General features: G+C 39.4%; 1 protein-coding gene across 1 annotated transcript in view; it reads left to right on the top strand.

Moving 5' to 3' along the window:
- Positions 1–16,892, top strand: part of BARD1 (BRCA1 associated RING domain 1) — a 43,429-nt gene that overhangs the window by 4,541 nt on the left and 21,996 nt on the right. The window contains exons 4-5 of the mRNA XM_064718921.1: positions 5,963–6,930; positions 15,374–15,454. Coding sequence (XP_064574991.1) covers positions 5,963–6,930; positions 15,374–15,454 — 1,049 coding nt within the window. The remainder of the gene's footprint in view (positions 1–5,962; positions 6,931–15,373; positions 15,455–16,892) is intronic.

Below are 16,892 nucleotides of genomic sequence, written 5' to 3' on the forward strand. Positions count from 1 at the left end.
GGGAAGAAGCAAGTCTTAACTCATTTGTTTTCTGGTCCCTAACAATGAGCTAATCTGCTGCAGTGAAGTTTTGTCGTTGCTGACTGTGCTAGGAGATTGCAGAGAATGTACTCTGGGAATGAATCTCTATCAAATTTTAGGTTGTTTGTCAAAGTGGGAAAAAGTGTAGTGAAATAAACATTAGGTGATTGTGTGTTTCTTCTGCAAGCTCAGAGAGGAGCATTTATGTAATACCAAGCTTTAGAAAACATTCATTTACTTGTCAGATACAGAATAGGTAATTCTTCCTTCATTGTTGCTTTCTAATATGTTTGTCTAAGTTAAAGATTCCTTTTCTGTGTGCAATCCCATCAGCACCTTCACTCATTTATGGAATATCTCTTTATTGGCACCAAAATGGATTTTAAGTGGCGAGGCTGGAAGCCTGTGTCCAAGTGTAAAGAAATACATTTTATATAGGTATAAAATCCTATGGTGATTAAATCTTCTGGAGCATAGAAAACAGATGATGGCCTAAATAGGATTTCAGGGAAACATTTTTAGGGATGAAGGCTTTTAAAAGCACAATCGGGAGAGAATCATTCTGAGAGGAGCTGTTTGTGATACTATAAATAAACCATTTAAAATACAACATGGTAGCATTATTGATACTGTTTAGATGTTTTGGAGAGCTCTTAAAGATGGATTAACTCTTAAAAATTGGTCTGATGTTTAACTGTACTAAAAAATGAGCAGTACATTTAATCCCATAATTCTTCTAAAATGAAGTGTGTGTGGTGTGGCTGGGCCACAGAACTAAGTGAGGTTCTTTTTATCATTATTTTTATCATCATTTTGTTCTGACTTAAAAGCAGACAGAAAATAGAAGTTTACAAGACTGTTTTATAGAAATGATTTGGGAGATGCCTTTCTGTCACTTGGAATCTTTGCAGCGTGCCAAGGATTTGCACAGTGGCCTTTGGGATGTGGGATACTGAGGGTGGGAGAAATTCCTCCCCAGCTGTGATAGTTCACTGTCAGGAATGGCCTGAATTGATAAATAAATGAGCACACCTCTAAGAACAGCCAATTTTATATTGGGGGAAAAAAATATGGGTGAAAATCACAGCTTGAGAGATTTTGAGAGCAAATTCTTCAGGATGTTTTGTCCCTCACCTCCCATAGATGTCTGGATCCATGAAGTTCTGCCTTGAACTTAATGTATCCAAAGAGAAATATGTTTGAGTTTGGAGAATCATGGCTTCTCTTCTCTTGTTAAGGACTTGCTTTCATGTTCTTACAGCACTGCACTTCTGTCAACAATATTTTCTTTTCTTTTATGTTAGAAGGTCAGAAATTGTACTTCATGTTCCACTAAAGGAAGTAGACCGAAAAATCAATCTTTCAGTGCAGGAAAGGAAGAGAAGCAGTTGAAAATAATATTTCTGTATATTTATGTTTTATGTCCCTTTTGCACATTTGCTTGTTTTGAGACAGTTGTGGTGTCTCTTGAATCTTGAATCTGAAATTTCTAAGTTCATCCTGCTAGTAATTTTCTTTGTCTCTGACAGAGCTAGTGCATGCAGTAAGTTGTGTATTTTTCTTTTAAAAAACCCCATGGAAGTGCCGTGACTGAAAAGGATGGGGTTAAGCTCACACTGAATATTTCAAATACAAAAATCCCTGTACCCTGAGGTTCCACAGTAGACATGAGAGGGATCTCACTTTTTATTCCATTGGGATAAAAATAGCTTCTGCCAAACAGCATGTGCATTGTAAGGAGCAGCAGCAAATAATTCAGGAAAGACTGCACAAAACAGCTAATACTTCCCTTTTAAATTAGAGGGAAACACAGCCAATGACACTCCTGGGGTGACTGAAGATGAATTGACAAACAAACCTGAAACTGGCTGGAAAATGCAAATTCTAGGTGGAAAATTCAAGCTATAGGTAGGAAATGCTGAGCCTCCAAATGAATTCGCTTGTTGGAGGTTTTTTGTGCTTAGTCCATGGCAAGATGAGAAGAGGTGCCTGAATTTTTGGCTGCCCTGTGCTGTACCTTTGTAAGGGTGAAGGGAAGCTGGCACCACAGGTGGGGTGTCTGCACTCAAACCCTTCAGCTCTGATGTGGAAGTGTCCAAGGCACGTTGGGAACTGACACTGGTGGGATGATGGGCTCCATGGGTGGAACCATGGGCATAGTGCACATGAAACACTAGATTTGTTGATTTACAGTGATCATTTTGAAAGAGAAGTTGTAAATACTTTTCTGTGTAATGTTCTTAAAAAAGAATAGATTGTTTTAAATTCTCAGAACCATCACCAAGCGTTTATAGTTGATTTTACCTTATTCTTTGTAGCAATCTGCTTCAGTTTTACACATCAAACAGAAAGCCTTCCTCCTTCTCCTTCACAGCTACACCTTGCAGGAGATGGTCAAAGCTTCCCAAGCTGGTGCTGGTGTTGGTGGACAGTCAGTGAGATCAATCAGCCTTTACAGTATCATGACTCTGTTTCACATTTACTGGGTGTGGAACTCCTGTTGTAACAGATTACATTGCATTTCATGGCTGCTGGGACATCTTTCATGGCATCTAAAGATTCAGTTTTGAATAGCTGGAATTTCTCCCTTTCCCCTTTGGTGTTGAATACTTAACTTGCCAAATGATCACTCTTCAGTGAAGGCACTAATGTTGCACAGATGGTACCAAAGCTCTTCCCTTTGATTTTTAATACGGGACTAGTTTGTCAAAGAGATTTCTCAACTTCTGTTCTGAAACCCATAATAGAGAATAATTGGAAAGACACACAATGTGCATCATTATTTTCCTTTGATGCAGATTAATGATAGCTAAACCACATTTTCTAATTGCTCCTTTTTCCCCTGCACTAGGCTGCTATTGCACTGCAGCAGAACTTGGAGCTCTGGTTGCAAGGCACTGACCATCTCCTGGTATTTTTGTGTACTCTCAACCCTTTTAACATTTAAGAAATCCAACTCTATTAAATGCCAGCGTGGAGAAACTTGTGCTTATTAACTCTAAATTAGAAATAATTCAGTTGCTGCATTGTGTATCTGAATGTTACATTTAATAGGTAATGGAGACTAAATTTACTGCATTTATTATAGGCTGATTCTAGTACTGTTATTGTGGATGCTCTTTATGCTCTTGCAAATGCTTAAAATCTAGAATTAGTAAGGAATGCTCTACTGATTTACCTTGTCTAAATGCCTCTGAAAATTTTTGTGAGGACACTTATGTATTAAAAAGACAATTAAATCAAAATCATAATAGTAATACTTTACAATCCTGTTAAAATCCAAGCTCTGGCTTCAAACACAGAGACAGCAGAGAATTCATTGGGATTGATTTTATTGTGAGCAATTTTCTCTGAAGGTACTTTAACTGAATGAACTTAGCTACCAGATAATACCCTCTTTATATAAATTAACATTTACTTATTAAATCATAAGAACTTCCTTTCAGCTTCTTGGCTCTGCATCTCCCCTCTTTATTTCTCCCTCTCCCAGCTCTGGGTCCATCAAAAGGTTTGATTTTCAGGGGAGGCAAATTGGCTATTTGTCCAAGTTGCTTGTACCTTGTACACTTTGGAAATGGAGGAAGGGGTAGCAGAAAATGCAATTTCCTGCCCTGGGTGTGCAGGGCCGGCCTCTGGGTGGAGTGAATCTCTGTCATCCTCTAATCATGTCCCCTGAGTGCCTCCCTGTTCTAGAACTTCAAAACCACTCCTTGGCAAGTATTTATTTAGCATGTTATATTTCCAGCAGGTTTTTAATAGCCTGGCTGGTAAATCCCTGCTGAGCAAGCAGCAATGAGCAGATCAGTGCAGGAAGCCTGGTGGTGGATTTTTCACAGGCTTTGCTGCTGCCACAAGTGGTACAGCCAGAGTAAATGCTGCATTGTGTTCTGCTGCTTTAGATCATACTTCTGAAGGACACTGCCTTTGATTGAATTTGTCACTTGGACTTTAAAGTCTTGCTGTGCTACACACATCAAAAAGAATTCTGGCCATCCTAAAATTGTTGCACAAATGACTTCTGCAAGCTGATTTTATTATTTCTCTTTACTTGGGGATGACTGATTCTTTTAGCAAGGTAAATGTTTGACAAGGAGATGTGTTAGTTTGTGTAAACACTGGCAAGATGAGAAAATAGTCACTTGTGTTTTATATTTTGCATCTGTTTGCAATCAAGCTTTTCCTTTTTTTAGATGTTATTGGCAGAATGAGAGTGGATGTGTTCTCAAGGCTAGCTAGTTCTGAGATTTCAGTCTCAATTTCAGTGCTTTTTCTCTTGTTTGTACCAGCCCAGCCTTAGAGGAAAACCAAATAGCTGCAGTTCTGTATTGATGATTATCTTTAGTGGCTAAATGATTGATTAACTAGCCTCCAGCTGTATTCTTAATGATGCTTTTGGCCTGATGGCTTTCATATTCCTCTAGCTGAATCTAATATGTAACAGGATTTAATTCCAGGGGTAAGTAGGGTAATTGAAATCAAGATTAAGGAAACATTTAACTTTGCAATATTGCTTTAAAAGACAACTGAATGCCTGTTTTAGTGTTGAATTACTAGCTGCACAGTTCTCTTTTAAGTGGAGTTTCAAAAGCACTTGTTGTGACTAAGGGATTGGAACCAGTGTGTTTGTTGCCATGAGTTTATCCCAGCTTGCTATGAAAAGCTGGCTGTAGTTACTAACAGCAAAAATAGAAGGTGTGGAGATAATAAATCAGCCCTAGAAACTTGATGCACTGAAGTGAAAGTGATAGATTGTTGCTGTGAGTGTCTGTCATTTTTAATAATTGAGACTTTATGTTGCTTGTTTTAAGAATACTTAAAACTCTCCCCTCCCTTCTAATCTTGGTCTTAGTGCTGCTTCAAAACAGAATTCATATTGGTTTTGTTTGATTGTTATAAATCACCAAGACTTTTGTGAGTGGTAGTCCCTGAAGTTTGAGGCAACAGGAAGAATGAGTTGTGCATTTACTTTGTCCAGATAACCTAAAATAACACCAGTTCAGAATGAAGGAATTGGTAAAAAATCTGCTATGGTTATTTTGTGTCAAAAAGAAGGTAAAATTAAATTAGTGTCTAACTTTGAGGTCACTTTACACTTCTTAATTTATTCTTAGGCCATTGAAGACAGTATTTATGTGCTCAGCCCTTGTTGTCAACTGTTATTTCATGTGCTGGGGGTACAGGATATTCCTGCATCATCCTGCTCATGGATTTGTAATGTGCTGTACAGTGTGATTTATAAAATTGCTCCACTGCATATTTTTAAAGAAATGTTTGAGATCATCAAAATGCTTAGCTTCCTTGAAGTTATTTACTACACAGGGGTAAAGGATCAAATGACAGGACACAATTGCTTACACATTTTCTATATATATTCCTCTGCTTCATCTGCTATATCTGTGGAAACAGTCAAAGTTTTTCAGGAATGTTTGACATTTTTATAAGGACATTGCTTTTGCTTGCTTGCACCTATTTTTCCTTTCCATCTTTGGATGAACTCTAATACCTCTTTAAAAAATTGTTTCTGTGCTCTTTTATGTATGCACACGCCTCTTTGTCAACCCTATTTCCAAGGAAAACTCAGTGAGAAAACCAACCTTTGTCCTTTTCTGACCTGCTCAGAACTCTGCTGTGCTGTGAACCCTGACTGCTGAAGGAATTTATTTGCCAGGATGTTCATTGGCCTGTTGGATCTCTGAGCTCCAGAGGGGCATGTGGCCTGGCCTGGGCTTTTAGAGTCACTGTGTGTGACATCTCAGGAGTGTCACCTTGCCAGGGCTTTTAAAGTCACCCCATGTGCCTTCTGAGAAGAAATGAAGGCACTCATAGATTGTATTTAGTAACACTTCATCAATCCTTGCAGTTGTTGTTATGATTTTTTTTTGCTTTGTGAGGTTCTGAAGAGTACTCCATAATTATTTTTCCCCTTTGCTCATGCACTTAGGTTCAGCAGAGGAGACATCCACACCCCCTGAGTCAGAGCTGGAGAAGAAGAGCAAGAAGGAGCAGATAAAAATGTGGTTCAGCCCCAGGAGCAGGAAGATTCGATGTGTTGTGAACAGGAGTCAGGCTGGCACTAAAAGCACTAACCTTGCTCAAGACACATCTTCAGTTTATGATTTCTTTCCTTCCCCTCCTCATGAAAAGCCCTCTAAGCCAACAAAAAAAGCAACTCAGAGGCAGATGAAGAAGATGAAGAAGAAACACCTAGCAGACATTAACAAAGTGTGGAGCTTAGAGAAACCTGAGCAGAAAAAAGCTGAGAAGGCTCCCAAGGAGAAGTGTGTGACCATCTGCAGTCAGCCAGTAGTGCTGTGCACTCAGGAACCAGAGGCCTCTGAGCACAGACCCCAGCAGGAGCCTGTCAAGGAAGCTGACTCCAGCAGCAATGCAGAAGATGTGGAAGTTCTACCACAGGTGGAATCCCCAAAGAAAGATAACAGTGAGGTTGTGTGCTCTGCAGCAGAGAGCAAGGAAACACAAGGTGCTGCAGAGACACTGCTGTCAGGAGCAAATGAAGTGACACCCTTGAAACGTGGCAGGGAGCAGTGCAGGCTGCAGGGGACTCCTCAGTCCAAGAGAGCAAGGAGAAGTGAGAGGGGCATTCCTGGCCAGGCAGGCAGGCAGGCTGCTGCCTCAGAGCAGTCTCTGCAGGGCTCCCCCATCTCCCCAGCCCACATTTCCTCCTCTGCAGCCAAACTCACTGGCACTGCAATGAAGACAAGATCTGCAACCCTTCAAGTCACAAACAGTCCTTCACTTTCAGAGTCTCCCTCTACCCCATCCACTTCCAAGAGTTGCAGTCAAGGAGCAACACCACTCAGTCCTTCTGTGCTGAAATCCCCTGCTGTCAACTCCATTGCCAGAAGGAATTACAAGGGAGAGACTTTGCTCCATGTTGCTTCCATCAAGGTAGGACCATCCCCTTCTAGCTCAGCTTTAGCAGAGTTTAAAAAGAATGTTGTTTTAAAAATATTCTGGAAACCTGTTACTTCAGAACATCCTATTTCAGGGAAGGAAATCTCACTCTATGTTTACTGAGAAGTTTCCAACCTGATTCTCTGATTTCATAAAGAAATAACTGATCAAAGATGATTGTAGTTGGAAACTCAAAGCATTACTGTGTCAGTTATACCTGTGTTAGTTCAGCTTTAAGCGGAGGTTTAAAAAGACAAAGTTGTTTAAAGAATATTCTGGAAATCTGTTACTTCAGAACATCCTGTTTCAGGGAGGGAAATCTCATTCTGTGTTCATTGGGAAGTTTCCAGCCTGATTCTCTGATTTCATGAAGAAATGACTGAATGATCAAAGATGATTGTAGTTGGAAACTCAAAGCATTACAGTGTCAGTTATACCTGTGAGTTTTAGGAAGTGATAAGTGTTTTGGCCTTGTGTGCCAGGAAGCTGTCTCTGATTTGTCACAAGGAGTTTAGGAAGTATTTCAGGTCTCAGAGTGACCTTGATCAGTTCAGTCTGAGCTGGTAACTCAGGCAGGACAAGATCTGAGTTATGTACATGAGAATAACTCTGTGAAACATTGATTAACATTATCTAAGTGTTGAGCTCCACCTGATGCAAGTGTGATTCCCATGCTGAGCCCTATGCTCTGAAGGGAAAGGACAAGAATTTGGATGTTCTCAGTTTTATGTAAGCTCAATTCATTCCTGGAATGACAGCTATCACTCATTATGCTGTTAACATCTTAACCAGTTCTTTGTGTGACAGAACTTCATGGCTTTGCTCTTTTCAGGGGTTGTCCTTGCCCATTTCTTTGTAAAACATGTCCCACTCATCAGCTGCTCTCATGGCAGCTCCCTTCTGAGAGGTCATTTCAAAGAGTTTGTGCTCTGGCAATTTAAATGTACTTTGTGTTAAATCATAGAACACAAATGTTGGGTGGTTAATAAACTGCATATACTGAAGGACTGATTCCTCTGTAAGCACCTGACATTTATACAGCACTTCTGGCTGCTGAGACAGAGGCTGTTCTTGATAAATAACTGTCCTCTTCCAAAGGCATTCTAATAAGCCACTCCTGCTGCAGGAGACCTTTCTAAATGGAAGTGGCAGCTGAGCTGAGTTCAAATCTCATATTTGATGTCATTAATATGGAATTAGGGAGGAGAAAATGAAATGCTGTCCTCACAGGACTCAAGAGCTTTGAAGGAGAGATCTCTTGTTACCTCTTGTCATAAGTCCTGCATATTCCTCTTTATTAAAACACTGTTTACAAATTACCCTTCCATGATTTTCTGAGAGTTTGTAATGAATGCAGTCATGACTGACTGGTTCTGAAAAAAATGGGTCTGCCCTGACAAGTTTTCACACAGGTATGGTTTGCAGCAATGTGCCTGATGCTCCTTTGGAGCACAGGTATTTCATCTAAGGAAACAGCTTGTGGAGACTTGGAGTATTGGCATGTTGGTGATATCCCAGTAAGGTTTCATTGCAAAGCATTTTGGTGATAAATGAGAAATTAGGCAGTTCATGCTGTAGACAGAAGAGATGATAAACATGTTTTGATTATTGAAGTTCAGTGGTGTTGCTGGCATTCCTCACTGGCATTGGTGCAGCCAAAAAAAAGCTGATTTCCAGCTGGAGTGTGGGCAGTGGGATGGGCTTTTCCAGTCCTGTGTGTGAGTTCCTTTCTCTGTTGTCTTTTGATGTTTATAATTATTGAGCTAGAGTGGGAAATGGCTTCTGTTCCTCATTAGTTCTGCTGTGGTTTTTATCCAGCAGCTCCATCCTCATTGAGGTGCTCATTACAAAGCCTTGTGTGGCTGGGTAGGGCTGCAGGGTGATCCCAAAGTTTCCTTTGAAAAGGAACTCAATAACACAAGGAAAGTGATGCCTTGGTTATGATCTTTTAGCTTGCAGGAGCCCTCTATGAACTGATAAAAGTATGGTGTCAAACTGGTCTTGAAAATACCAGGCTTTATTCTCTTTGTGTATTTTCAGTGTGGGGTTTAGATTTGTTGGTTTGGGTTTGGTTGCTGGTGTGATTTTTTTTTTTTCCCTCAAATTAGTTGAGAATTTTTTTTCCTGAAAGAAGCATTTTTCTTCCCGTTTGATTTTATGGGCAATTTTTTGTTGTTGTTTTCACAGCCAGTAATGCATTTCCATGTGTGTAAAGGGAAACAGACTTGTAGCTGCCACCCTGCCCCAAAGTAAAATGAAGTCTAATTCTCTGGGACTTCATTAGTTATAAAAACAAATCTGTATCATTTTCATTAGCTGTTAGGGTCTAATACCAAGAATTTAATTAAAGCTAATTGAATTATCCCTTTTTTTCTTATTTAAAAGAGATCATAAACAAGGTTAGCAGGCATGAAAACTGAGAGTGTTGTGCTATTTATAATGATTCTGAAGGATTGTCCCCATTTACTACTACTACTAGTTATTATTTTCACTGAAATCAAAATGGTTCTCAGGAAAGGTTCTAGTGTGGATGAACTTAATGTTGAGTTAAACTAATAAATGAAAATAAAAATCCTCTGAGGAAGGAAGAATTTGCCTCTGTGCAGAGCATCTGCTGAGTTTGGAGAGAGAGGTGCTGTATTTGGACCGGTTTGGGTTATCTGCTGTTCCAGGAGCCCTTTAGTTTTCTCAGCTCATGACAGCTTTCCCTCCTTGCACTCTCAGGACACTCACAGAAAGGTTTCACCCATGGCTAGCCTGCTGTGCTGGACTCTGCATGGTCATTATAATTAACCCAGTGAAATAACCAAGATAATTCCTGCTGAGCCTGTGAGAGTGCTCCTTTATTGCTTGGGTACCAGTTAATGACACATCAGGAAGGAGAGCAGACAAGATCCTGTGCTTGTGTGAGCATGTGATGGCAAACATCAGGATGGCTTTTAAATCTTGTTTTCAGGTGTCTGAGCTATCAGCTGTGCACTTCCTTGCCTTTGGGACCGGATCTGTGTGTGTCAGGGTTGGGAGATGGGTCACAGATGAACATCTCCCCTCCTTGAGGGAGGAGGTCAGGGCAAATCTAAAATAATGCCATGGTTTCAAATGCAGCACTTGAGAATATGGAAATTGGCCCTGAGTCAAAGCAATCCATCTTCCCAAGTGCTGATTTGGAAACCTGGAAACAAATGACCATTTCTTTTTCGATAATGCTTGCTTGTCACTTGTCTTGTTTCTGAGGCTGGGTAACTTCTTGCATGTTTCTCTTTTTTAAAGGGTAAGCACAGCTTCTTGTATGTGTGTTATTAGGGAAAAGTCTGTAGGGAATTCATTTGGAGGATTTTCAGGTGAGAAGCTTGCAGGATCCTGGAAAGAATTCATAATTCATACAAGCTCTTTAATTCATATCTGTCCTCCTTGACCATTTATGAGTTATCATAATCTAGTTCCAGTTCTGATAATCCATAGTTCCATTTATGATAACCATTTAACCATTTTATGGTAACCATGATAATCTAGTTCCATTCATGATAACCATGATAATCCACAGTTCCATTTATGATAATCCACAGTTCCATTTATGATAATCCACAGTTCCATTTATGATAATCCATAGTTCCATTTATGACAGCCATTTAACCATTTTATGATAACCATGATAATCTAGTTCCATTCATGATAACCATGATAATCCACAGTTCCATTTATGATAATCCACAGTTTCATTTATGACAACCATTTAACCATTTTATGATAACCATGATAATCTAGTTCCATTTATGATAATCCATAGTTCCATTTATAACCATTTAACCATTTTATGGTAACCATGATAATCTAGTTCCATTCATGATAACCATGATAATCCACAGTTCCATTTATGATAATCCACAGTTCCATTTATGATAATCCACAGTTCCATTTATGATAATCCACAGTTCCATTTATGATAATCCACAGTTCCATTTATGATAATCCACAGTTCCATTTATGATAATCCACAGTTCCATTTATGATAATCCACAGTTCCATTTATGATAATCCACAGTTCCATTTATGATAATCCACAGTTCCATTTATGATAGCCATTTAACCATTTTATGAAAACCATGATAATCTAGTTCCATTTATGGTGACCATGATAATCCATAGTTCCATATATGATAATCCAGTGTTCCATTTATGATAACCATTTAACCATTTTATGGTAACCATGATAATCTAGTTCCATTCATGATAATCCACAGTTCCATATATGATAACCATTTAACCATTTCATGATAACCATGAAAATCTAGTTCCATTTATGATATCCATAGTTCCATTTATAACCATTTAACCATTTTATGATAACATGATAATCTAGTTCCATTCATGATAACCATGATAATCCACAGTTCCATTTATGACAACCATTCAACCATTTTATGATAACCACGATAATCTAGTTCCATTTATGATAATCTATTCCCCCACAGTTTAAACAAGCAAATGGCATTGTCTTTGAAAGGGGGACTTTTTGGTTTATTTGCTTGACCTAAAGACTGAAGTTGCTTGATTAAATTTGTAAATAAAAGGAGAAATATTTGGTTGAAGGAGTGCAGCTTTTTAGCTTCATCTTTATGTACTGTCCTGATTCATTGGATCTCTCTCATTAACTGGTAGAATATATATTTTCCATTTATTTAGTAATTTGACTTTTTGGTGAAAAATACCTTGCTTAATGGAAGTTATAAAGGACAAAATGGGGAAAAAAACCCCCTGTAAAATAGGACTAAAAGGAGACTTGCAGTTCTTAACCATATGTATTAAATTCAGGACTTGAGGGAAAAGGGAAAAAGCCTCCAACAAGCTTGTGTGAGCCAAGTAGAGATGCTTTTGTGGTCTGATGCCAGCCGTGGCTGCAGGAACTAAATTCTCCTTGGGAGGAGGAAGTGCTAAAGGCCTGTAATGCTCCTCTCTGTCTCACCTACTGCCAACAGATGGCCCCAGCGCCTTTCCTGCTTCCCCGGGAGCTGCGGTGTGAGGAGGAGCAAAGCCGAGCCGGCTTCGCTGCCTTCTCACTGCAGCTGGGCTTTGTTGGGAGCGTGAGATGTCCTCAGCTTGCTTTGTTCCCAGCGGATAGTCTGCGTTCTGCACTAGCTGCTGCCTTGTCAGGAGCTGCATGTAATCCTTCACTGATAATTAGATTTCAAAATAAACACATGCCTGGGAATTCTTCATGGTAGGAGCATTTCTCTACCTGCTGTTTGCCTTGTTCTCCTTTTCTGAGCAAGAAATGTCTCCACTTAACGTGTCCCCTCTGCTGAGGGGGTCTCTCCTTGTGTCCCCTGGTTCTGGCTTCTTGGTGCAGCCTGCTGATTTTCCTGCTGCCTCCAGTGTACTCAAGGAACTCAATGTGCAAGATTAATTTCTGCATTAGTCAAAGCACATCTTTATGCAGCATGTTGGAATTAGTCATTCCATACTGCTAGGTGTAGTTTCTTCTCTCTTGTGGAGGGCAGACCTGGCATTGACATGTTTGTGTCTGGATTTGCATCTCTGTGTTTCTTGTTTAAGAGTTTAGCAAAGTGTTTATTAGCTTATAAATGTTAATGATTCCATCAATTTTGATAGAAGTGGCCAATATAAAAAACAACCAAGCCACTTTTTTTGATTCTTGATCACAGTTATTTGGCTTGACTTATCAGCCTCTGGAAGATCCAGGCAAATGTCAGAGGCACCATGGTTGGATTTGATGCTCTTATAGATCTTTTCCAACCATAATCATTCCATACTAATAGGTGTAAGTTTCTTCTGCTGTCTTGTGGAGGGCAGACCTGGCATTGACATGTTTGTGTCTGGATTTGCATCTCTGTGTTTCTTGTTTAAGAGTTTAGCAAAGCATTTATTAGCTAATAAATATTAGTAATTCCATCAATTTTGATAGAGGTGGCCAATATAAAAAACAACCAAACCACTCTTTTTTTACTCTTGGTTCACAGTTATTTGGCTTGACTTGTCATCAGCCTCTGGAAGATGCAGGCAGATGTCAGGCACCATGGTTGGATTTGATGCTCTTATAGGTCTTTTCCAACCATAATCATTCCATACTAATAGGTGTAAATTTCTTCTGCTCTCTTGTGGAGGGCAGACCTGGCATTGACATATTTGTGTCTGGATTTGCATCTCTGTTCTTAAGAGTTTAGCAAAGCATTTATTAGCTAATAAATGTTAGTAATTCCATCAACTTGGATAGAAATGGCCAATGTAAAAAATAACCAAAGCACTCTTTTTTTAGTATTGGATCACAGTTATTTGGCTTGACTTGTCATCTCTGGAAGATGCAGGCAAATGTCAGAGGCACCATGGTTGGATTAGATGATCATAGAGGTCTTTTCTAACCAAAATGATTCTGTGATTATGGTCCTGCTTGGAATGATCTGCCACTTGAATTTAGTCTTGTGCTTTTTGAAGCTAAATGTTCACCTTGTGGTGGCTGAGGGAAGAGCCTGTGAGGACACCAAGGCCCGTTCTGCTGGCTCTGGTTTGTTAGCACCTCTCTTGTAATCCTGGCTGGCAGCCCCCATGCAGTCACTGCACAGCCCATGACAGCTTTTCCTCCTTGCTGTCACTCTCAGTGCCACGTGCTGCTTGTAGGGAGCAGCTTCCATTTACAGATGACACGATGACAATATTTATCTTCTGTTAAGCAGCAAAACAGCAATTTCCTAATTTTGACACGGGCCTGGATTTAAGTCTAAGGATGTTGTCAGTCCTGGTGTCCACAGCAGCAACATTTCCTTTGATGTTTTACAAATCAATGCTCACATAACTGATGGGAAAAGCTGTGATAGTATCTGATGCCCACACAAATTATTAGCTGTGCTTCCTGCTTTAAAGCAGTACTCCTGAAATGTCAAACCCTTTGCAGTGCATGTTTGCAAACTGAACTTGAAATGATAAGCTCAGCTCTCGCTCATTATAGATAATTGTGTGTTCTCTGTGTCTTAATGCTGAGCTGCCTCTGAAGAACTCCTCAGGTTTGATCTATGTCTGTTACCTTGCAACCATAAAGAATATGCTGCTGCTAGAAGCCTTTAATTGCTTTGAAAGGTAACATTTTGCTGGGACATCCAGATTGTGAATATAATGCATGAAATTTATCTCTGATGTGTTAATTTGCTTGATGGTTGTAAAGCCAGCGAGTCTCAGCACTTATTTTGGTGAGTTTTGAATTTACAGTTGTTGCTTGCTGGATTTATTTTTGCAGAGCAGTCTGTCTTGATGTTTTTTCTAACTTAAAGAGTAAAGATTAAAGCTGTTTTGTTTTTTCAAAGAGTTTCTTAGTAACAAAATCGGATTAAGTTTGTTTTTATTGTATCTAAAGCTTAATATAATATTCTCTCACCTTTTCCAAGGCTTGCTTGAAATTCCTTGACTTTCCATTACTTAAAGGCATTGAACTTGGTGCATATCATGGATTAAATTTCTCTTTCTCTCTTTTTTTATATTGTATATTTAGCCCTGGCGAGAGCTACATACCTGTTTGTATATTAATAGTCTCTTCATTTGGGATCTCAGTGCCCTGGTCTAGGCCAAGTGTCTGCAGTTGTATTGAAATACTTTATTTTGCCTAAAATGATAAGAATTGAGGCCTGCACTGCAGAGATCTCCTTGCCTCAGCTTCCACAGGCACCTTCTCCTTACCTGTTTATAGCTGCATCTGGATATGCTCCAATCTTATCACCAGCTTTGCTTTTCAGGGTGTCAAAAGCTCTGATTCACAAATTCTGCCCTTTTGCTTCCTTTGCCTCATCTCTGTGCAGCCTCTTTTCCTGAGGCTCTGCATCAGTTCCCACCCTTTCCACACCTCCTTGCTTACAGTGACAGCTGAGCGTAGCATTTTTTCCAAAAAGCAAATTCAAACTATTTTGGTAGATCACTGTCAGAGAAAGTGTCAACGAGATTCAACATAAAGTAGTAATTGCAGTGTTAAATAAAACTCTTTTCCTTTCGTGGAAAACCAATTTCTAGAAGCTTGTCAGGCTTATTAATTTATTTCACCTGTGTTTTCAGTCAGTTACTTTGATTAACTTGAAAAAAAATCCAGTCTGAAGGACGAGGAAATTCTCAATAAATGTTCCTGACTTTAATCCTTGCAGTTTGACTGTAGTGGACAGATTGCAATTTGTTCAAACTTTTCCATTTATTTTGAATTAACTCTGTTACACACATAGTTTTTATCTAGAAATATGTCTTTGTGTAAAGTGTGTGGGTGGTTCTAAATGAACAGCAGTGATTAACTGTGATCTCCAGGTCAGTTGAGCTTTTGTTATCCTGACAATATCTACATGGAAAGCTTACATTATAACATTTTTATTGCAGCTAAATTTGTAATTGTGTTGGATCTATGTATTTTCTTCATTACTTTTTCATAACTCTGGTTTTTTATCCTGTGTAGGGTGACTTAGCAGCTGTGGAGGAGCTGCTGAAAAACGGGGCAGATCCCAATGTCAAAGATAATGCTGGCTGGACACCACTGGTGAGTGTTGAAGGCTTCTTTCTGTCATCTGTCTTCTATTCACATTTCACTTCATCCCTCCTTTCCTCTCTCATATTTTACTTCCCTTCACACGCATTTAGGTGACAGAGAATTATGCAAAATGAAGGAGTGATGATAAACAAGGTTAAAATAATTCATCAGCAGCCACTGACCTGCCCAGGTGTCATTGTCCTTTGCTGGGGTGTAGGGCAGGCCACAAAATTCACCACCTGGTGACTCTGCAGATGCAGACAATACAGCTGGGATAACTCAAAAATTATCAATTCAAAACAATGCTTGTATTTAATGGGTTCCTAATGTCCTCAGTGGTTTGGAAATCTATCAAGTGATCAAGTGAAAATAAACAAAAGGTTCTTGTGAACCATGACTTCTTCCTCTCCTGCAGAATACTCCTGGTAGGCTGTAATCTGGAGAGGTTTGTTCCCTGTGGGCTAACCTGCACACAGTTGGCCTTTTCCAGTTCTTTTTGGGGCTTTCTGTCAGTGTTGGGCTGGCACAGACATATTTTATGAAAAATCTTTTTGCTAAGATCTTTTCTCAAAAGAAGCTGAGAGGCCTCAGAAACGAAATGTAACCAATGATTATCTGCTGCTGTGGAATGCAGCAGGTGGGTCTGTGATTGGTCTCATGTGGTGTTTAATTAATGGTCAATCACAGTTCAGCTGGCTCAGATTGTCTGGTCAGTCACAAGATTTTATTTCCCTCTCCTCCTTTTCCTCCATTTTTTTCCTCCATTTTTTTCCTCCATTTTTTTCCTCCATTTTTTTCCTCCATTTTTTTCCTCCATTTTTTTCCTCCATTTTTTTCCTCCATTTTTTTCCTCCATTTTTTTCCTCCATTTTTTTCCTCCATTTTTTTCCTCCATTTTTTTCCTCCATTTTTTTCCTCCATTTTTTTCCTCCATTTTTTTCCTCCATTTTTTTCCTCCATTTTTTTCCTCCATTTTTTTCCTCCATTTTTTTCCTCCATTTTTTTCCTCCATTTTTTTCCTCCATTTTTTTCCTCCTTTTTTTTCCTCCTTTTTTTTCCTCCATTTTTTTCCTCCATTTTTTCCTCCATTTTTTTCCTCCATTTTTTTCCTCCATTTTTTTTTCCTCCATTTTTTTTCCTCCATTTTTTTTTTCCTCCATTTTTTTTTTCCTCCAGTATAGTTTTAGTATATAATTTTCCTTTAATACAATATAAATCATAAAATAATTAATCAGCCTTCTGAAACATGAAATCAAGATTCTCATCTCTTCCCTCATCCTGAGACCCCTGCAAACACCCCCACATTCAGTGACCCTGAGTGAAGAACATTCCCACATGGGGTTGCCAGGTAAATTCCTGTCAGGAATGTGACACAGCTCCCTTGCATCATTTTCCCTGCCATCTGTGCAGTGCTGCCGTGGGTTCTGGAGTCCCCTTGTGGCTTCTG

This window comes from Zonotrichia leucophrys, chromosome 7, assembly GCF_028769735.1.
Source record: "Zonotrichia leucophrys gambelii isolate GWCS_2022_RI chromosome 7, RI_Zleu_2.0, whole genome shotgun sequence".
Lineage (NCBI taxonomy): Eukaryota > Metazoa > Chordata > Aves > Passeriformes > Passerellidae > Zonotrichia > Zonotrichia leucophrys.